Source organism: Melanerpes formicivorus, unplaced genomic scaffold, assembly GCF_026170545.1.
Source record: "Melanerpes formicivorus ecotype bairdi unplaced genomic scaffold, bMelFor1.0.p_v2 SCAF_29, whole genome shotgun sequence".
NCBI lineage: Eukaryota > Metazoa > Chordata > Aves > Piciformes > Picidae > Melanerpes > Melanerpes formicivorus.
This window is the reverse complement of record NW_027142381.1, coordinates 9,769,536-9,790,774: the sequence shown is the minus strand read 5'-3', so window position 1 is coordinate 9,790,774 and position 21,239 is coordinate 9,769,536. Positions and strand designations below refer to the sequence as shown.

The window sequence follows — 21,239 nt, the reverse complement described above, 5'->3', positions numbered from 1 at the left end:
GGCATGGGTTAGCACCAGACTGGTAGCTAGATAAAGGTTGGACTCCATGACCTCAAAGGTCTTTTCCAAGCCAACTCTGTGACTCTGAGACTCTAAAGTGCTTAGGAAGAGGCAGCACAGCACAGCAGCTCAGCTCCACCTCACAGCAGGAGCATCACACCGGGTGGATGTCCTGCATGCCAGCACTGAGAGCAAACTTCACTGAAGGCTGTGGTGGTACAGGAGCAGAGGCCATCTGAGTGCCCCTTGCCATGCCCCTGGCACTCAGGTAACAACCTCACCGTGGGGGAGAGGCTCACAGCAGTCTAACAGAGCATCTGCAGGTACTGAAGATGACCCTGACAGGGGAAAGACCTTCAAGGTTTTAACCACATCAAAACTCAAAGGGAAGAGGTCCTGACCTGCTGGATGAGCAGCAATGACCTGGAGGTGCTGGAAAGGTGCAGCTGCACCCCAAGCAGAGGCAGGGCTTTGGATGGGACAGGAGGGAACTGCTGTGCTTATTTGGGTTGGAAACAAAAGGACAGCTGAGGAACAGGCTGAGAGTTCCCAAAGCAGACAGAACTGTCCTGCACCCATCTCCAGAGGGTCCAAGGCTACTTACCTTGCTCTGTGTGAACTCCCTGAACATGGCAGCCAGGCCATCGTCATCCACATCGCTGTCGGTCTTAATGGCCACGTTAAGGATGTGAATGGGCTCCTCCCGGGCAGCCTGCAAGGCACAGCAGACAGCCCCCCACGGACACAGCTACAGCTTGAGTCCTCCAAAGAGGCTCCTCAAAGGCAGCTCTGAAGCAGAGATGCTCCAGGGGAAACAGGCCTCGGCAGAGCACAGGGGAACCCAGAAATGCTGAGGGAAGTCCCTGCCCATCAGCCCCAGGAACGTGCAGCTCTGCAGAGGGAAGAGTTAATGTCCCCAAACAGGAGCTCCCCTTGGAGAATCCCACCCTGAGGGTCACATCTGCCTTGGCTAACTCAAGTGTGCTTCATTTGGATGCAGAGAGAATGCAGGGTCAGGCCCCCTCATTATGGGCAAGCCATCAGAGGACTCTGGCATCAAGAAAGGTAATGGAATTAAGCAAATTGCCAGGCTAAGAGCAAAGCAGTGAGGGTCTGCACAGCTGCACCAAGCACTGTCCTGTGGAGGCACCAGGGGAGCTCTGAGAAGTGACAATTGACCATCTGAGAGCCTGTGGCAACTGGGAAAAGCTGAGTGTGAACAGGACATGATCCTTGGAGGGGCAGGGAGGAGGCAGTGAGATGTGAGCACACTCAGGAGCACGGCCCTAGCACTCACACATCTCCAGGTCCCTTGGGGCAGTGCAGCCCCAGCCCTGCTCGGGACACTGCACTGCAACAGAGCTGCTCACTGCTGAGGGCAGGACACAGCTGGGCAGCAGCTCCCTGTGGCTCCAAGGGAACCTGGGCTTTTGTCACAAGGATAGCAAAGTGTAGAACTGGGGGCTCCTCTCATCTTTCCCCTCAAAAAACAGTTCTAAGGGGTAGAACAGAGGAGGGATCAGAGTGCAGGGTGCCTAGGAAGGGTGGAAGCAGAAAACAAGGCAAGGCAGGCTGCAGGTGAAGGCAGCTGAGTGTGCAGTTCCACACCCCGGGAGCTCAGTGATGAGTTGAACCTCCCAGTTACACTGCTGAGCATCCAGAAACTGCTGGAAGCTACAAACTAAACTTCCATGGAGAGAAGAGCCTTCTCCCTGGGTTCACAGCAGTCAGAGAGTGGCCACCTGCTGCAAACAAACCCCCCACAGAAACACTCCCAGCTCTCAGCTCCTGCTTCCAGCCCTGGCACTGCTGAGCAGCACCCAGCCTGCAGCCACCCCCTGCACACCTCTCACCCCCGACCTGAGAGCAGCCCCAAGAGAAAAGAAACCACTGTACCTTGTCCTCATCGTAGAGGGAGGCATGGCCAGCCTCAGGGAAGGTTGGGCTCTGGGGAGGGGAGTCACAGAAGCAACCCATCACCTCATCAAAGATTCTGCAACACAGCAGGGCAGGGTTAGTCATCAGCACCTGCTGCCAGCCCACCCCCAGCACCTGCTGCCAGCCCACCCCCAGCACCTGGCACTGAAACCACAGATCACCTTCTGGGGGGGCAGGGAGAGGAAAAAACTCCCTCACGGGGGGACTGGGGCCTGAAAGGTGAGGAGGCAATGCCTCCTCCAGCCCTCACACCAGAGCACAGCCTGGGTCTGCTCCTATTTGCCACAGATCTAATTGTGGCAGGGCCCTCACAACTGCTGGGGGCTTTGTCTACCCTGTGAAGGCTGAAGGCACCAAGCAGACATCCTGCCACAGCTGCCCGTGTGAAGAGGAGCAGAGGGGAGAGCAGCCAGGTGCAAGTGATCCCAATCAGCAGAGACCCCAGCTGCTGAGCCCCCCTGGCTGCCAGCTGCTGAGCCCCCTGGCTGCCAGCTGCTGAGCCCCCTGGCTGCCAGCTGCTGAGCCCCCCTGGCTGCCAGCTGCTGAGCCCCCCTGGCTGCCAGCTGCTCTCACAGCACTCTGAAACCTGCAGGTACCTCAGGAGACAGACAAGGGGATTCAAACTGCCCCTGAAACCCCAGCAGCTCAGCAAACAAGCTCAGGACCACCTGAAACCTGACTCGAGACAGGGCAGAGATTTTATCCAGGGACCTGAACATCTCCCCTCTGAAGAAAGACTGAGAGCCCTGGGGTCTTGAGAAGGCTGAGAGAGGATCTGCAAAGATCTGCAGGGTGGGTGGCAGGATGAGGGGGCCAGGCTCTGTTTGGGGGTGCCCAGTGGCAGGACAAGGAGCAGTGGTGTGAGGGTGATGAGCCCTGGAGCAGCCCAGGGAGGCTGTGGAGCCTTCTCTGGACACTTCCCAACCCCACCTGCACGTGTTCCTGTGTGACCTGCCCTGGCAGGGGGCTGGGCCCAATCCCCAGAGGTCCCTTCCAACCCCAGCCCCCTGAGTCCAGGTGTGCCCAGCCGGGCAGGGGGCGGCAGGGCCGGGCAGGGCCGGGCGCGGCAGGGGGCGGCAGGGGGCGGCAGGGGGCGGCAGGGGGCGGCAGGGGGCGGCAGGGGGCGGCAGGGGGCGGCAGGGGGCGGCAGGGGGCGGCAGGGGGCGGCAGGGCCGGGCAGGGGGCGGCAGGGGGCGGCAGGGCCGGGCAGGGGGCAGCAGGTACCTGACGAAGTCGTCGAAGGTGCGGAAGGAGACCATGCCGCCCATGCGCTGGCACGGGGGCGTGAAGGAGTTGTCCAGCAGCACGTCGCTGACGCTGGCCACGTGCACCATGCCGTAGTGGTTGAGGTTGGAGGAGAAGGACATCCTAGACGGCAGTGCAACAAGGCCACAGTTAGGGACGAGGGGGAGGAGAGCGTGGCTGGTGGGAGCCCAAGCCTCGCGGCTGCTCCCATCCCACTGCTGCCTGCTCCCCAGACCCTCGGCGGCCCAGACCTGCTCTGCCGCCTGCTCCGAAGCCCCTGCGCTGCTGCAAGCCTCTGCTGCCTTGAATGCCCTTACCTGGGTCCTGGCCCAGGGGACAGGAGCAGCTAAAAGCTAGAGAAGAAGGCTCTGGCCCTTCCAGGAGCCACTCCTCGGGAGCTCCCGCAGGCGACGCCAGCTGGTGGCTTCCCCTCCTCCCGCACGTGTTGCTTTACCGGGGGAACTGAGGCGAGCAACAACAATGGGAAGCTGAGACTTGAGAGGTTTGGCCAGTTGTAACAGATGAAGTTCCTGCAGCCTTTGTGGCCATACTCTGCTTGCTGCTGCTCAAATGCAGCGTGGTACAGACACCTCCCAGAGCCTCTGCTGGAGCCAGGGGCTTCGACAGCCTCACGCTGGCGTGCCCACCCTAAGTAAAGTCCTGTCACAGTGCCTTCCCCTCCAACTGCTGAGCAAATTCTCCCTCGGCTTTAATCCACACTTCAGAACCACTGCAGCCCCTCCCACTCATTTCTGGTGCTCAGCTTTGATTGCTAAGAAGTGGCAGCTGCTAAGCACAAGCAGCTGGCCGCAGAGCACAGCTGTCTGAAGGAGGAGGGCAGGCAGAGCTCCAGACACTCACTGCTGTCATCCTGCTGTCTGCTGAGCCACAAGCAGCACTCAGGAGTGTTCCCTTCCTGAAGTGAGGAGGACTGGGACAGGTTTGCACCAGCTCAGAGGAAGGCACTGAGAGAGAGACTTCTCTGGCAAGCAGGAGCAATGGTCACTAAAGGTCTGCATCCCTGCCTGGCAGAGGCCAAGATCCTGACTGAAGCAGCTCTGAGTTCTCTCACAGCTCCCTGCTACAGCAGCAGGCAGCAGCTGTCACAGTTTGTGTTACTTGGGGGTTTTGTTTGGTTTTTAAGAAGGCCCAGAGTGTCCCAGCCAAGGCCAGCAGAGGAAGCTTCTCCCAGGGTGAACAGAGAGCATCCAACTAAGGAGACAGCCTTGCCCCGGCCGCTAGAAGGGGGACTGCCTGCTCTGCAGCAATTACTGCTGATGTCTGACCTCTGCTACAGAGTCTTCTTGATTCACTGAGGGACCTACTTCAGAAGCTCCCTGCAACACAGTGAGACCTCCAAGCTTGCTCTGAGGAGTCAGAAAAGCCAAGCTGGCAGCCAGCAGTGCTCTGTGCCACTCAACAACAGGGCACTCACACTCCCTCTGCTCTCCCTGGGCCTTGGGATGACTTGAACAAAGTGAAGCTGCTGCTCTGCTCTCCCCAGCTGCTGCCACAACAGGAGGCAAGAGGCAATGGGAAAAACCCCAAACCAAGAGCCCAGGGTGCTGAGTCAGCACAGCACATCCTTGACTTACAGCTTGTGAAGTCAGGGAGACGCTGGACAGCCGAGCAGGACCAGACCCTGGTGGCACAGGAGGTGAGGCAGGGCCCAGCTGAGCTGGCCACAGCACCAGACCGAGCTGGGGACTGCTGACTGCTGCTCACCAGCTGCACTGTGACTGCCCCCCTGCCATGCACAGAACCCCAGGCTGCTGGCAAGCCTCGAGCAGCAGTGATGAATAGCTGCCTGTGCCTGAAGCCACTCTGTGCTTTGGAATTTATCTCTGATTGAGAGCCATGAGACTTCCAGCCCATTTTTAGCAGTTTTCCCTAAACAGGCTTGTAAGCAGTAATAAATAACAGGGATTCAGGCTTGGGAAGGGGAGAATTTGTCAGGACATGCCTTGGGTACACTTCTTACAGCTCATACAGAAACTGCCACAGAACAGGACCTGAACAAAGAGACAGCAGACATTCCTCGAGTGCTATTCCAAACAAGAAATGCTTTTCAGCTGAGACACAGGAGGGGGGAATCAGCATCCAAAACACACCAAAACATGCTGCCAACTGGCTGAGATGGAGATTCATCTATGGGGTGAGGGAGGTGAAACAGCCTCGACAAGCTCTAAGCCAGGTGCAGGAAACCAGAGCAGCAGCAGCTCTGCCACGGGCCAGGTGGAACTGCTGCTGTTTCCCTGGGACACCCCAGCAGAGGGGCACCAGCTGGGAACCCCCTTCCAAAGAAGAGCCCCTAGGAGCAGCATCCTGCTGGAAGTTTGCTGTGTACCATACTGCAGATGAGCTGAGTCACCTGGCACACCACATGTCCAAGGGTGCTGCATGCAAAGCTGCTGTCAGAGGGGGAGGGAAGGGCTGGAAACGTGTGTTTAGACACAGGGAGAGGAAAAGGGAAGGCAGAAAGGGGAGTTATGTTTGGGAGCTTCCCAAGTAAGGGCACTAAAACAAACCAGGTTAAAACATTCAGTGTTAGGCTACTGCTTTCTAGACTCTTTGGAAGCTGTAGAAGATGACAAGTACCATACCTGTTGAGCGTGGGGATGTTCCCTCTGCAATCAAACAACCACAGTTAGTCACAGACTGGTTAGTGAGAGGCATTGTACACAACTGTCATCAAGCTGATACACAGACCAGCAACAACTTTACCCTTTGCTAACCCAAAACCTCTCAGCCACCAGGTATCAGGCAGGGCTCAGTGCCACTGACCCTGGGGAGGCATCCACCACCTGACCTCGCTTGCCACAGCTGCCAGGGAGCGAGCACAGCCATGCACAGGACACCCCAGGGGAGCACAGCTGGGAGGTGCCCTCCAGCTCTGCACCACCTTCCATCAGACCCACTGCGAGGCCTCTGCATGCACCATCAGCTTCAGAAGCGAGGCCAGCTGAGGGGCTGTGTACTCCCTGACAGAGGAGCAGACAGCACAGGCACAGACAGTGACCACATCCTGCAGGGTGGCCACAGAAGGGGCCAGGGGCAGGGCGGCCGCGGCAGGGGCAGGGCGGCCAGCCAGATCCTCCCTGCCAAAGCTCTAGGCTAGGCTGCTGCACACTCAGTGGCTCCCACAGCAATGCAGAGACAAAGCAACCACACAACCACCAGGTCACACTTTGGATTTTCAGCATTCAAGGCCTTGACCAAGAACAAGCAGAACTTAAGGGCTGATTCTGCAGCATGAGTGCAGCTCTTCACAGATGTGCGTGCAGAGCGGTGCAGAGCGGTGCAGAGCGGTGCAGAGTGGTGCAGAGCGGTGCAGAGTGGTGCAGAGTGGTGCAGAGCGGTGCAGAGTGGTGCAGAGCGGTGCAGAGCGGTGCAGAGCGGTGCAGAGCGGTGCAGAGCGGTGCAGAGTGGTGCAGAGCGGTGCAGAGTGGTGCAGAGCGGTGCAGAGTGGTGCAGAGCGGTGCAGAGTGGTGCAGAGCGGTGCAGAGCGGTGCAGAGCGGTGCAGAAGGCAGGTGAGGGGCACATTTCCACAGCAGTGCAAGAACAGCACATCCCAGCCCATGCCAGCTGCAGCCATGAGAGCACAGGGCAGCACAGTGCTCCATGCAAGAATCATTAAGACCTTTACCATCACCCAGTCCAAGCACCAGAGATGCAGCCAGGCAAGCTGCAGCCAGGCAAGCTGCAGCCAGGCAAGCTGCAGCCAGGCAAGCTCCTGCCATGCCAGGATGGAAAGGTTGAAACTGCTGCGATCTGGCATTCAAAACAGTGAAGACTAAACTGAAAGCAGCCAGGCAGATGCACACAGGAGGCTTGTGCAAAGAGATCAGCAAATGTGACACGGCTGAAACCCGAGCCCCAGGGAGCCTGTGACCAGACACTGACCCTCCCCTTCCCTGCGGGAGATCAGACCGCAGCCTCCTTTAACATCCTTGGCCCTAGGCAAGACCCCAGGTTCCCGGGCACAAGGCTCAGTACTTAATGGCCAGGCATCACCCTGGGCACACTGCTGAGCACACTGACTGCCCCCAGTCCTGTTCTCAAAGTGCTTTTGTCACAGCAGAGTTGGATTCACCACAAGGTTCTATCAGGTAAAGCACAAGAAGTTCCCAGGAGCTCCTGCAGCCATACAGGGGAGAGCAGCAAGTGGCCTGGAGACAAACAGCACAAGGATCTAATCTCCCTTGCAGACAGTGCTGCAGAGCCTGTGGTGGAGACCCAAAGGGCCAGCAGGACTCACAGGCTGGAGAGTATTGTTTTAGCAGAGCTGCATGGGATCTGCTTGAGCTGGGGAAAAAAGGTCTGGAGAGGCCTGGCAGCTCCTACACCTGCTGGGGGAGCAGTCCCTGAAGGCTTTCAGAGAGCAGCACAAGCCCAGCTGACAAATGCTCCCTCCTGCCTCCAAAGGGCAGCCTGGTGCCTTGCTCCAGGAGCTGTCCTGCAGCCACGCAGCAGAGAGCTGAGGAGCCACAGGAAGAATTGCAGTGAGGCAAAGAGGAGAGCCAGGGGCTGGAGGTGTCAGGAGGGAGCAGAGCAACAGCTCCAAGCTCTGCAGCCACAGGTCGTGGTGGAAGGGGAGGGCATTCTGCCTCGGGAGCTGGGCTGTCACTTGCCACTGAAATGCATCAAGAGGTGAAGCTTTGGTATTTGCAGCACAGGCCTTGTGAAAAGGACCTGGCTGAGCTGCAGCCCTCAGCAGTGCCACAGCAGCTGCCAGCCAGCCTGCTCAGCTCACAGCCAGCCCAGTGCCAGCGGCAGCACCACGGCTTGGCAGCTGCAGGCTCAGCTGATGGAGCTCAAGCCAGCAGGGTGCTGCTCCACAGCCAGCCCCAGGAGCTGACCACAGGACCAGAGGCCTCCTCACCACACCAACCCCAGCCCTTCTCTTGCCAACTTCCAGAAAGGCCCTTCTGGAGCAGGGAAGCCAACCTGACCGGGGCTGGACAGGAGGGGGTGGATGGAAGCTTCAGGAGGGCAGAGACTGAGACTGGAGATGAGGGAGAAGTTCTGTACAGCTGGGGAGACACTGGCACAGGCTGCCCGGGAAGGCTGTGGATGTGCCCTCCCTGGAGGTGTTCAGCACCAGGCTGGATGAGGCCTTGAGCAACCTGGGCTGGTGGAGGTGTCCCTGCCCATGGCAGGGGCCTGGAGCTGGGTGATCTTCAAGGTCCCTTCCAACCCATTCTGTGATTCTATGAACCTATAAACCTGCTCCACGCCATGCAAGCTCCACTGTCACAATTCCTCCTTCTGCTCCAGCAACCAAAACCCCCCAGCTCCCCTTCCACACCACCTGGATGAATGTGAATTTGTTCCCCTCTGCCCTTCCCCTCCTGTTTTCTCTCCTTTACCCAGGAGCACTCCCCTATGGAAATGCTGCAGGCATGCAAAGCACCAGTGGTTAGCTCAAGCTGTGACTGAGTGCCAGCACAGGGCAGAGCTCTGGAAATCAGGCAGCAAAGCAGAATCAGCAGAGGTCAGCTGAGTAACCCACTTGTAGTTATTAAGAGAGTGCCACAGGAGAAGGAGCAATTCCACTGCCTGTGACCACTGGCACTCCTCTTATGTTCCTCCATTTCTGCAGAAGAATCTAAACAGAGGGCTGTGAAACCTGCCTCCAACCACACATTTTGATTGGGTTTTTCCTCTCCCTCTTTCTTTCCTTATTCTCCTGCTCCCTCTGTGATTCAGCCAAGCTGAATCTGCTACTGAACTCCAATTTGCATACAATTATCCTCGTTCCATTCAGCTTGCTGCCCCTTCCACAGCCTCCTCCTTGCTCTGCTGGAAGATTTTGCCCTTTCTGAGACAGGCAAGCCAGGGGAACTGCAACACATTACTGCTGCCTGCTGGCTAATTAACATCAAACCCTCAGCACGAACCTGCAGGGATTTACAGGTGTCCTGGAATCGTTTCCCCTCCTCCCCTGATTCCAGCCTGTCTCCTGCAGCAAGCAGGGGACCTCAGGCTACCTAATGACAGCCTGTGAGCAGCACACTCAGGTCTCCAGGCTCCTGCAGCTGGAGTCCAAAGCAGCAGAGCTGACTGGGTGCTGGCAATCCAAAGCCTGATCAAGAGGCTGCTGTAGCAGCTACTTTAGCCCACAGAGAAGGCTTCCACGGTGTCAGAAACCCAAACCCTCCCATTCTGTCCCTGTAAAATGGTAGTGGGAAGGAACCTGCCAGCCCTGCTCTAAGTGTGAGGGAGCTTGGGGCTCTCCTGTGAAAAGCTCTGTGTGAAACAGCAATGTTTCAGTTGGCTCTCAGCCTTCACAAAGGGGTTCCAGCTGCACACCACAGGAGAGGCTGACACAAAAGGCACCACCAAAGTACTCCATAGATGATGAAACACCAAGAGACAGCAAAGGAGAGATCATGCACCACTGGTAAGCCTTGAGATCAGCAACATCAGAGGCCAGGTAGGGCACCAACAAACATCCACAAGCACAGAAGGAGGAGAAACTGGGCAAAACCAAGCACAAGGTAGCTGAGACATTTATCTTGACACCCCTAGAAATCCACAGCAGCTAATGACCAGGCCTGAATTCCAACCCTGGAAGCAGCATGGATGGCAGGATGCAATGCCAAGAATGAATTTAACCCAGACAAGCCTAAGGAAGGCCTTTGGCTGTGTGCCCATGCTTGCCAAGCTGTGTGCACACCAGCTGGCACCAGCCAGCCTGTGTAAGGTTCCAAAGCAAACCTTGCTCTGAGCCAGTTACCCAAACCTAAAGTCTTCATCTGCCACCCTAAAACCTCCCTTCTCTTCCACCCTCCACGGGTAGATCCTGACTCAGGACACCCCAGGATGGGTCAAGGCCAAGTGTGGCAGTTAGGGATGGCTCATGGGCCAGAAGGAGAGCATGGGCTCAGTGCAGGTGGACTGGGAAGGCATCTGAGTGAGCAACTTCCCCTTCCTTTGGTGCTCAACACAGTCAGGAAGCAGAGCCCTGTGGTGTCACTGCCATGGCACACGAAGACACAGCTCTGTCACCCCTGTCAGCAACTGTCTCAGCATCTGACAGGGGGAACACATTTCCCTCTGGGTTCTTCCCTTCTGATCCTGCAGCACATCTGCTGCTGGGGAAGCAAAGATCAAGAGAGCAGCTGAACAGCCTGGCTGGGGGCAGGCAGCGAGCTGGAGGGAAGGGGATGCTGGAGGAGGAGCAGTACAGCAGCACCACTCTGCAGCAGGCTCCAGAGGCTGCCTACAGCAGACAATGTCCCAGGTTAATTTAAACCTTACAGCTTCAGACAGAAGAAAGGCTGCTGGGAAGCAGGAGAGGAGGATTATTAGAGGAAAGAAAGCCCTCTCCTGTTGCAAAAGCACAGTAATTCCCTCTCCCTGTAGCAGCCACACAATGTTGCTTTGAACAGAAGATTTGAACAGAAGATTAGGCCAGCACTGCTTCCTGTGCTCAACACCTCAGAAAGGCCTTTCAGTGCCTGGCCCCTGGCCTGCCATTGTCACAAAGGAGCCTGAACTCTCTGCACACCAGGCAGTATTCCACCTGCTTCCCATCTCAGCAGGGCAGGCTGCACAAGAGGGAAGCAAAGAAGAACTGGGAAGGGGCTCATTTCCTGCTCAGCCCCTCTCTCTCCAGGCTCCCAGGGACTGAAGGAGGCAGGTTATGCACACACAAGAGCTCTCTGCCCTCTGCAGCATCCCATGGGCAGCCTGGTATCACCCCTCCAGGCTGGACTGCTGCAACACCCCCACATGGAGAGGGCTTGGGAACCCCACTTGCTGCAAGGGCACCAGATGGTTTCACTGAGCTCCTCATCTGCCCTGTGCTGGGCAGTAAGGAGTCCTGGGGTTCATCTGCAAAGCCCTCCACGGCCCCAGCCCCCAGCAGTTTCTCTCCTGTGCTCCCCTCGCAGTCAGGACCCTTACAGCAGGATGGTTTCTGTTCCTTTCAACAGGTAATTCCCCAGGCAGTTTTCCTGCCCACAGACCCCACCAGGAGCAGGCTGTGTGGCTAGCACTTTGTTAGCTGATTGGTGACTTTTCCTTTGCTCTCTGCTTCCATGTGCAGCTTTCCTGGGGGGAGCTGAAGGCAGTCACTCAGTGGCCAAAAGCCAGCAAGTCTGAGGCCTGGCTGGATCAGTCAGCTCAAAAGTGGCAACTGAGATTGCTGCTGTCACAGCCAAGTCAGGGCACAGCAGAGTTAAACACCACCACCAAGGAATTTCAGGAGGGCAGCCAGTATCAGGCTGCATTTTCTCTACATGAATATTGGCTGCAGTAAAACTCAGGCCTTGAGTGTTCACAGCAATCAAACACCAAAGGGAGCAGGGCTCAGGGGTATCTGATAGTGCTAACAGCAGCTCCAGAAGAGAAGCTCTCCTGAGGGCTCTCTGGGACCTACTGCTGCTTCACCAGCACCCAGGAGAGGTTTTGCTAGGCCAGCCTGGGGTATCTTGGCTCTGGGCTTTGTCCTTGGAATGCATTTTCAGCTCCTCAGTCTAAAGGTTCATGCTGCAGAAGGGAGAGGAAAGCAAACGATGGACGTGGGACGCGGCCAGGAACGACAAGGAAGCCTGAAGCAAGACAAGGTCAGAGGCTGGGGATTCCTGTGTCCTGGGTTCACAAGATCTGCCTTTACAGCTTAAACCTACACCCTCAGGGCTGCCTTAAGCCCCTCTCAGTATCCTGCTCCTGGCTGTGCTTCAGCAGCCAGCCATACAATAGCCACACAAGCAGGGATGCACTGTGAGAAGCTGCAACCAGAGCCACATTCATCACCCGCAGGGGAGGTGCACCCCGAAGGAGCTGAACCTGCCTATGCAGGCAGTGCATTTGTCCCCAGGCCTCCTCTCCTCCACCCAAGGACTGTGCTGCAGCCAACCATCAGCAGTGCTGATGGCTGAGAAGCAGAAGGGAGCTTCAGAACATTGCCCCAGCAAATTCAGCGTAAAGGAGAGAGGAGATTTCAGGACAAAGAGGCTGCTCCCCAGCAGGTAAGAGTTGTCCTCTTCCAGCTGACCTTGGCCAATTAAGCTTGCACACAGCAATAGAGCAGTGCTCAGCATGGGCAGGCCAAACAGCCCCCAAGCAGCAGAGGGAACTGAGATCAGCAAAGGGAAGAAATGGAGGAAGAACAGGGTGGGGGCAGAGAACATCACCAAGGGGCAGCAAAAATAGTGTGTAATTATTGACAACTATTCCAGAAATGCAGGGACCAGATGAGCCCAGGTGCAGCTCCCTCTTGGCTCCTGGTGTGTGCTGCTGGCTGAGGACAGGCACTCATTTCTAGCAAGCCAGCTTCTGGAAACCATCTGATGAAATGTACTGATGGATTCTCAATGAAGCGAGACTGGGCCCCACCGCGGCCCCACCGCCCGGCCCCACCGCCCAGGCAAGGAGGAAGAAGATGCTGGGAAAACAAAGGAGAAAAGCAGCGCCGGTACCACGCTCCGGAGCAGCGCAGCCCAACAGTGGCACCCGGCGGCCACGGAGACTCACTGCTCTCTGGGACAAAACCGAAGCGGCTGAAGCACCCTCCCGAGCTCCTGCTGCAGGGGAAGGAACGCAGCAACTGCCCTGCCAGACAATGAAGCGCTGACAACACCGCGGGTTTGCTTTGGCTTTCAAAGGATTCAGCCAGAGCTCGAGCTCTAGAGCACAGGAGCTGAACTTCAAAACGGCAGGAAAGCTCTCTGCTGGTTAAAGGAATCCAGGCTGCAGAAGCTCCTGCCCACAGCCCCTGAGGTTTGAAACAACCTAGGGCAGAGCAGCAGGCAGGGCAGAGCTGTGCCTGACACACTGCAGGAGCTGCAACTCTCCCTCTCTCCACCACCTCCACTGCAAGTTTCCTTTGCCAAGACAGGATGCAGCCCCTCACAGATCTCCTGAACACGAGGTCTGACCTGTTGGGATGGGAGGTAGGCAGCATGAACTGGAACTCCACCACACAAGTGTTGTCCTTCAGCTGGCGGTGCTGGACGCTGTTCAGCTCGTAGGCGATGTATGCCCTGCGGACGTACACCTGGGGAGACACCGACACCCTCAGCAGGGAGCTGCAGGGAGACAAACATCCACACCAGACAGACACCTCCACAGCAGCCTCTAGACAGGACTCCACTTCAAGCAGAATCTAAAGCTGTTCTCTGAGGAGGACCCATCTGGCAGGACACAGCCCTCAGCACCAGGCACACAAGGCAGGCTGGCCACATCCCCTGGCAGCAGCTCCACTTTCAATCCTTTCAGCCACCTACATCTTCTTCAGGCACAGGAGATAACCTGCAGCTGACATTTCAGTCAATGATGAATATTAATGCTGGCAAATGCCAGGCTCCAAGGATGCCTCATTCCACACAGCCCACAGCCCTCTTAGCCTTGCTGGGAAACAGTGCTCCAAAAGCTCACAAGGCCCCAAAGAAACCAACCAACAACCAGGGAAAAATCAACATCTGTGCTGTGCTTGTGGTTCTTCCCAGCAAGGAGAGACTCACCTCCAAAGCTGCCATCCTTACCACCTGGTTACTGTGGTAGAAGAAGTTGGGAAGCACGTCGAAGATGGAGGTCTCGGACAGAATGAGTTTCTAGAAGAGACCACACCAGGCAGAGGTTGGAAGGGGAACTGCCTGGCTTGTGACCACGGCCAGGCAAGGCCTCAAAGCCAGCCTGACCAGCTCTGATTTCCATGCTGCTCCTGTTCTTCATCAGAGGTTATGACCTTCTGCTCTTAAATCAGAGAGTCATCTCAAGTTGGAAGGGACCTATGAGCATCACTGAGTCCAGCACCCTGCTCCTCGCAGGGCAGCCTAAAGCTGAGCCATAGGACTAAGAGCATTGCCCAGAGACTCCCTGAACTCTGGCAGCCTTGGTGCTGTGGCCACCTCCCCGGAGAGCCTGTCCCAGCACCTGACCACCCTCTCAGCGTAGAGCCTCTTCCTCACAGCCAGTCTGAACTTCCCTCAGGCAGCTACATCCCATTTCCTCATGCCCTGTCTCTGGCCACCAGAGAGAGGAGAGAAAGACATCTCCCTCCACTGACCCCCTTGGGGAAGCTGCAGCCTGGGATGAGGTCATTCTGATGACTGGACTGGATGGCCTTAAGAGGACTTTTCCAACCAAAACAACTCCATGGCTATAGGACAGTGGTGTCAGAAGGAGAACCAAAATGGGGGAGAAGCCAGGACTCAGAACAGGGCCATTTCAATCCAGAGCTACTGAGGTCAGTGAGAGGGCAGCAGGGGCAGGAGAGAGGTCTGGCAGCTACCTGCAGGTTCTCGATGCAGAACTGGTGTCCGTACATGTCGATGGCAGACAGGAAGATGGACTCCACCTGGTTGTGGCGCAGCTCGTAGGAGGGCAGGTGGGAGGCAATGAGAACCTGCAGAGAGCACACAGGGGAGGGGGAGTCAGGGAAGGAGCTGTGCTGGGCTGCAGCAGCAGGCTGCTCCCTGCAGGCAGCCACGGGGCCGCCCCAGCCCGGAAGAACCGGATCCTTTCCCCTGTGAATTCGGTGGCACCTGGGTGAGGCTGCAAAGTGCCTCCCCAGCCTCATTTGTGTATCTGCTCCGTTTGTGTTGCTGGCAGCTCCCCAGGGAGGGCAGGAGCAGCCTCAATCAAGTTCCATCAGTGCATGTGATTTAGCTCTGCAGAGCTGCTGGGGCTGGGGATTGCCTGCCCGGCTGTTAATTGGAAAGCAGAGCTGGCAGGCAGCAGCTGTGGGGAGGCCAGCAGCAGAGCCTGTCCTGCACAGCCTCCCAGCAGAGGAAGCCACAGACACTGGTGCCAGGAATTAAATGCCCAACGTGAAGGATGCAGAGAGAGGGAGAGGAAGCAGCTTGCAGAGGAAAACAAAGTGAAAGAACAAGATAAAGACAAACACAAGGACAGCAGCACCGTCCCCAGCAGGCTGCTGAGAGGCTCAGCAACTGAGTGGTTCAAGGACAGAAACACAATCCTAAAGGAAACAGAAAGGTCACTGAGCAGCTTCAAACACCACATTCATTTCCAGCAGCCAAGCTCTGAAATTAAAGGAGAGATTCCCAAAGTGTCAGCTTCCCAGGGGAAGCCTGCATGGAGACAGGGAGCAGGGAGTGAGAGGAGGCACCAGGGGTAGCATCCCCACGGCAGCACCGTGCCCTCTCGCTCCTTCCTGGCGACAGACTCGCTGCTGGAGAGGAAGCTCATGGCAATACCTGGGTGGATAGCCTGGCCTCAAATGCTTAGCTGTACCTGGGCTCCTGGAACCCACAGCACCAGGAGCTCCTCCCAATTTTTTACAGGTTAAAAAGAAATTAACCAAATGCAACCCAAAACCTTGAGGAAATCCAGCAAAAGCCAACATCATTCTTTGCAGTGCCTCCTGAGCAGCTGCAGAGAACATCTGGCTCCTGGGCAAGTAAATCCCTCTCCCTGCTCCCTGCACACACAGCTCTGCAGCTCTAGGGTGACTGGGAAGAGGCAGAGCTCGTCCTGGCTGTTCCCTCTGCAGCTGCCTGCGAGTTCCAGGCTTGTCTGCTTCAGATTCTAAATGCCAGAAGGAGCCACAGCGACCACGGATTTCAGCTCCCTCCTTCACACAGACTCAGGCTACCCTCAGTTAACTCCTGCTGGAGCCAGGCAAAACTTTCTGGAGGAGCAGGGACACAGGAATGTCACCTCAACGACAGAGGTACAGCGCCCGGGCAAGCGGTGCTGGGCTGTCACAATGGTTAATCAGTGGTTAATTAGCTCCATTGTCGCTGCTCACAGTAATCTGCTCTTGCCATTTGCATAGTCATCAAAATCGCCGTCAGGAGACGCAGCCTTTCCACAAGAGCCAGCCCCAGGTGGGAGCAGTCCGTGTGGATCGGCTCAGCACCGGCAGAGCCTGGCCCCGGCGCACTGCCCTACCTGCCGCGCCCGCAGGGCCACTTTGGCGTTGGTCGTCTTGCTGAGCTGGGTCAGCTCCGTCAGAATATTAATCAGCTCATCTGTCAAGGTGGGGTCACGGCCACAGAGCTGGTCCTGAAAATAAAGAGAGTGGAGAATGTTTAGAGCAGGGGAAACCACCTCCCAGCCCCCTGCAAGAGAGCCAGGGCTGCGCTGGGCTGCTGGCACAGCCCCTCCTGGGGGGCTGCTCTGCATTACTCTGTGAGCCTGTGCTGACAGGGCACAAGAATTGGGCCTGCAGGAGCTCCACACACAAATAAAGCCACGGAGGAGAGGGGGGGCTGACAGCATCACCCATTCCCTCATTTGTAGCACATCTTGGCATCCAAACACAGGAGAAAGCCTGACTCCTCCAGAGGCTCCAGCACAACCTCTCCCCATCAGCCAGCTTCAGCTCTGGGCCAGAGTTCTCCCCCAGCAGCAAGGCACAACCCAAAGCACCTTTAATAGCAGCAAAATGCCTTACACAGCATGCAGAGGTCTGCCAACTCCCACAGTGAAAGGTGATCAAACTGCCAGGAGAACCTCCTGAAGACCACTACACCCCAAAACAGAATCAGAGAGTCCCAGACTGGGATGGAGAGGACCAGAACCCAACAGCCACAGCCCAAGCACCACCTGCTTGCTGCAGCCTCAGCCACTCCAGAACAACCAGATCCTGGCACTGCCCTGAGAAGGCCAAGCAAAGCCAACAAACCCCAGAGGTGGTATCATCTGTGTCCTGCCACAGCACAGCACTGACCCCATTGTATTCCTTCCAGTCCCGGCTTGCCTGGCTTACTCCACTGCCCAGACTCAGCAGCAGGATCTTCACTGTTAATGCTGCTTCAAACCCCTTTTCGATTCAGCCATTCACAGTACAGGGCAAAGAGCAAAGACTTCAATCTGCTTTGCTGCCAGAACACAGGAGGAGCACTCTGCTGCACACTTGCTTCCCAACATAGCTTCAATCCCCACAAACAACCCCACAGTCTTCAGCTACTCACACTGCCTTGGAGCTTCCTCCTCCTACTCCTGATGCCAGAAAACCCCTAGGAGCCTCTAATGTGTTTCTTCTCCACAGCACTCAGCAGCTTTCCTCTTGGTAAGTGAACCAGAGGAGGGAAATGTGAGATGAGACAGGGATTTGCACCAGGAAGGAGATGGTGCCTTAAAGCTTTAGGAGATTCTAAACAGCTATAGCCCAGGAGAGGCCCCCTGAACATCCAAGAAATAGAAAGGGAGCAAGGGAAGCCTCTGCACAGCAGGTGAGATGGAGAACCCTGCAGGAGAAATGGACAACCTAAACCAAACTGCTGCAGGTGCCAGGGGCTGGCTGCCCACAGCTCTTGCTGCACGGGAGCCCAGCCCCCAGACTGCTCCTGCCCCCAGGGAGCCCAGCCCCCAGACTGCTCCTGCCCCCCTCTCCCTGCCCCATGGGAGCCCAGCCCCCAGACTGCTCCTGCCCCCCTCTCCCTGCCCCATGGGAGCCCAGCCCCCAGACTGCTCCTGCCCCCCTCTCCCTGCCCCATGGGAGCCCAGCCCCCAGACTGCTCCTGCCCCCCTCTCCCTGCCCCCGGGGAGCCCAGCCCCTCAGACTGCTCCTGCCCCCAGGGAGCCCAGCCCCCAGACTGCTCCTGCCCCCCTCTCCCTGCCCCATGGGAGCCCAGCCCCTCAGACTGCTCCTGCCCCATGGGAGCCCAGCCCCCCAGACTGCTCCTGCCCCCCTCTCCCTGCCCCATGGGAGCCCAGCCCCTCAGACTGCTCCTGCCCCATGGGAGCCCAGCCCCCAGACTGCTCCTGCCCCCCCTCTCCCTGCCCCCGGGGAGCCCAGCCCCCAGACTGCTCCTGCCCCACTCTCCCTGCCCCATGGGAGCCCAGCCCCTCAGACTGCTCCTGCCCCACTCTCCCTGCCCCATGGGAGCCCAGCCCCTCAGACTGCTCCTGCCCCATGGGAGCCCAGCCCCCAGACTGCTCCTGCCCCACTCTCCCTGCCCCATGGGAGCCCAGCCCCTCAGACTGCTGCTGCCTCCCTGGCAGGATGAAGCAGTTCACCCTACAGAAGGTGAATGATGGCAGCACTGCACTGTTACTAAAACCATCCTCAGAGCCCCCTGCTAATAATGCAGCCCAGGGATACCTCCACAACAGCCACACAAGCTCCAGGGCACTGTCCATGGTGTTTGCCCCGGAGGACAGGCTCAGGCTGTCCCACACACACAGCCTGGCAGCCCAGGCAGTGCCCCAGCCCCTGCCACCATCACACCACATGTGCCAGCAGGCCTCTCAGACATGGAGAGAAATGGGAGGCAGAAGAAAGAGGGAGGATAGCCTGTGGGTACCAGAGTGGCCTGTACCACGGCACAAGGCAATGCCAAGCTGTGCCACAGGTGACACTGTGACCAAAGGCACCTCAGCCCCACCGAGCCCCAGTGACCCCCTCGGCCACAGAACTCCCTGCTCCCAGCACAGCCCTCACTCCCTAGACCAACATCCACAGAATCACAGAATGGGAGGGGTTGGAAGGGACCTCTGGGGATGGAGTCCACCCCCCCTGCCAGGGCAGGGTCCCCCAGGGCAGGGCACACAGGAACACAGCCAGAGAAGGAGGCTCCACAACCTCTCTGGGCAGCCTGCTCCAGGGCACCCTCACACTAACAAAGTTTCTCCTCCTGTTCAGGTGGAACCTTCTGTGCTCCAGTTGGTGTCCACTGCCCAGACCTGGCTACATGATCCCCTGGAGGCAATCACATCAGTTTCAACAGCTTGCCAACGGCCCAGTGCAAACCTGCTCCAGCTGAGGAAGTGGCCTGCAAGAGTGGTCAGGGACTGGCACCGGCTGCCCAGGGAGGTGGTGGAGTCCCCACCCCTGGAAGTGATCAGAACCCTGTGGTCATGGCACCTGGGGCCCTGGTTCAGTGGCCATGGTGGGGCTGGGTTGATGCTGGACTGGATGCTCTCGGAGGCCTTTTGTGTGATCCCAAGGCTGCCCCAAAGGCTGCGCCGGGAGGTGAGGACACAGCAAGGCTCTGCCCCCAAACCACAAACACAGACCAAAGAAGTTTCAGTCCCACTTCAGCAAGAACTAAGCAGGCTGACAAGCACCAGAGCAAGCAGGTAGCTGGGGCTGCCCTGGCTCTGCCTGCCCTGACTGGCAAAGGCAGGGAGCAGAGCTCCGAGCACTGCCTGCCCGGGCGCGGCACCGGCCGGCACCCCCTGTAATTACACACTTGAGTGCCTGGGCTCCCAGGGAAATTGAAGGCCTGAGCTGTGCCCAGCTGCCATTTTCTCTCTCCATCACAGCAGCATGATTACTTGAGAAATGAACAGCCCCAGCTCACAGCTCCTCCAGAATCCTCAGAGGAAATATGGCTCCGTGTTCAAATAATGAGATTCTTAAGGCAAGCCTTGCTCACAATCACAGCACACAGCAGCCAGGGAGAGGGGAGAGGAGAGGCAGAAAGAAAGAATGCCAGGCTCCTTACAGCTTACAAATGAGAATTTAAGGAACTCAGCCTCAGCCCAGGACAATTATGACTCCTCTGCTTCTGAGTTATTTGGTGAAGGGCTGCTTTGGATGGGTTTGGGGCAGTAACAGAACAGGTTGTGTCTGGGGAAAAAAAGGGGGGAAGAGGAGAAAAGGTGGGTGAGGAGAAAGAGAGAGAGCCCTCATTGCACTCTGATAGGCAATCAGTGCAGGCAGTGATGAAGCAGAAGGGGCAGGGACACTGAGCTGAGCAGTGTGCTCTGGGCCCCCCCTCGTTCGTGGCTTGCATGCCCCAGGAACACAGGAAGGAACTCCAGGCAGCGGCCACTGCCTCTGCAGCTCTCAGCTGTCAATTCAGTACCTCTCAGAGCACCAAACATACAAGCAGAAGCAGCAGCCAATGTCCAGAGCACCAACAGACAACTTACAATGAGCATTGTAACCAGCAGGTTCTTCTTGGTGACCTGGGCGTGTGAGAAGATGTAGTTGAGCACCGCGTTCATATCGCTCTTGTTCTCCTCCCGCAGGCTGAACACACACTTGTCATAGTGCCCTGCAGCAAAGGCACAGCTGGTCAGGCTCACAGCCCTCTGCCATGCAGGACAAGTTGTCAGATGTGTCTTTGCTCTCCTGCACTGATGCTCTCAGAGGCTGCCTTGCATAGCCCAGCTCTGGGCAGGAAGCATCCCTCCCACCAGCACCCCTCCAACTCCTGCTCTCCTCAAACCAGCTCCAACACCAAGCATCTCCCTACTGAGCAACAGAGAGAGCAATGGTGAGCTCAGCTCCACCAACCACCAAACTCAAGAGCACAAAGGCCTGCACCATCCTCTGCTGCCAGCAAAGTGAAGTGGAAATGGATCTGAAGTATTTTTAGGCTGGTGCAGGTATTGGGCCAGGATAAAAGAAGAGCAGAGCAAAATCTGAACTACTCCAGAGGCAGAGCTTCAAACTTCACCAGTGCTTCATTGCCATCTTGTGCCTGCACACAGCAGTGCAAGGGATTCACCTCAGCTCTCAGTCTCAGGCTGAGCTTCGAGGTTTGCTCCCGGCATTTTACAGCAGGGGCAAGCAGCTCAGGGGCTTTACTCCACCTGATTTTCTTACTGTAGAGTGTGGTGAACAGGCAAGATGGCATTCAGTAGTGTGGTGAATTAGAGCAGCTTGGTTCACTCTGCAGATGCTCAGAGATCAGGAGCCTCCTGGGAGCAGAGGAGGTTCTTTCAGCAACCCTGCTGCGCTGAGACTCACCGTGCTGGAACTGAGTCTCCACCTTCAGATACTGGCGCAGCAGATCCATCACCACTGCCTTCATGTGGCCCCGAATGCCACTCCGGTATCTGCAGAAGCAAACAAGTCCAAGCTGCAGTGGGACAGGCACAGCCCTGCTGCTGAGGACCTGCCAGTGAGGGACAGCCAGCAGCAGTGGCAGAGTGCTGCCAGCACCAGTGGCAGAGTGCTGCCAGGGAGAAGCGGCCCTGGCTCTGGGGACACCTAACCTCTGCTGTCACTGCCGTGGGGCAGCTCGGCTCCCTGTCCTGGGCACCAAGGTGTCCTTTCTCTTCTAAAAGTGCTCAGAACCCCAGACACTGATAGGCACAACCCCCCCAACAGGTTGGTGAAACAGCCAGGGTGTGAACAGGGTCAGGACAGAAGGGACAGCTCTCTTTCAGCTGGCAAAGG

The 21,239-nt window shown here is 57.3% G+C and overlaps 1 protein-coding gene across 6 annotated transcripts in view; it reads right to left on the bottom strand.

Annotated features, from left to right (window-relative positions):
* ACACA (acetyl-CoA carboxylase alpha) overlaps positions 1–21,239 on the bottom strand; it is a 105,680-nt gene that overhangs the window by 54,774 nt on the left and 29,667 nt on the right. For 4 of the 6 annotated variants that reach the window (XM_068154963.1, XM_068154967.1, XM_068154964.1 and 1 more), the window contains 10 exons: positions 20,808–20,896; positions 19,985–20,109; positions 16,052–16,165; positions 14,427–14,540; positions 13,657–13,746; positions 13,072–13,190; positions 5,787–5,810; positions 3,163–3,306; positions 1,897–1,993; positions 605–712 (listed from right to left, as the gene is read on the bottom strand). In XM_068154963.1, the coding sequence (XP_068011064.1) occupies positions 605–712; positions 1,897–1,993; positions 3,163–3,306; positions 5,787–5,810; positions 13,072–13,190; positions 13,657–13,746; positions 14,427–14,540; positions 16,052–16,165; positions 19,985–20,109; positions 20,808–20,896 (1,024 nt within the window). The remainder of the gene's footprint in view (positions 1–604; positions 713–1,896; positions 1,994–3,162; positions 3,307–5,786; positions 5,811–13,071; positions 13,191–13,656; positions 13,747–14,426; positions 14,541–16,051; positions 16,166–19,984; positions 20,110–20,807; positions 20,897–21,239) is intronic. The other 2 variants (XM_068154965.1, XM_068154968.1) reach the window with 1 other exon arrangement.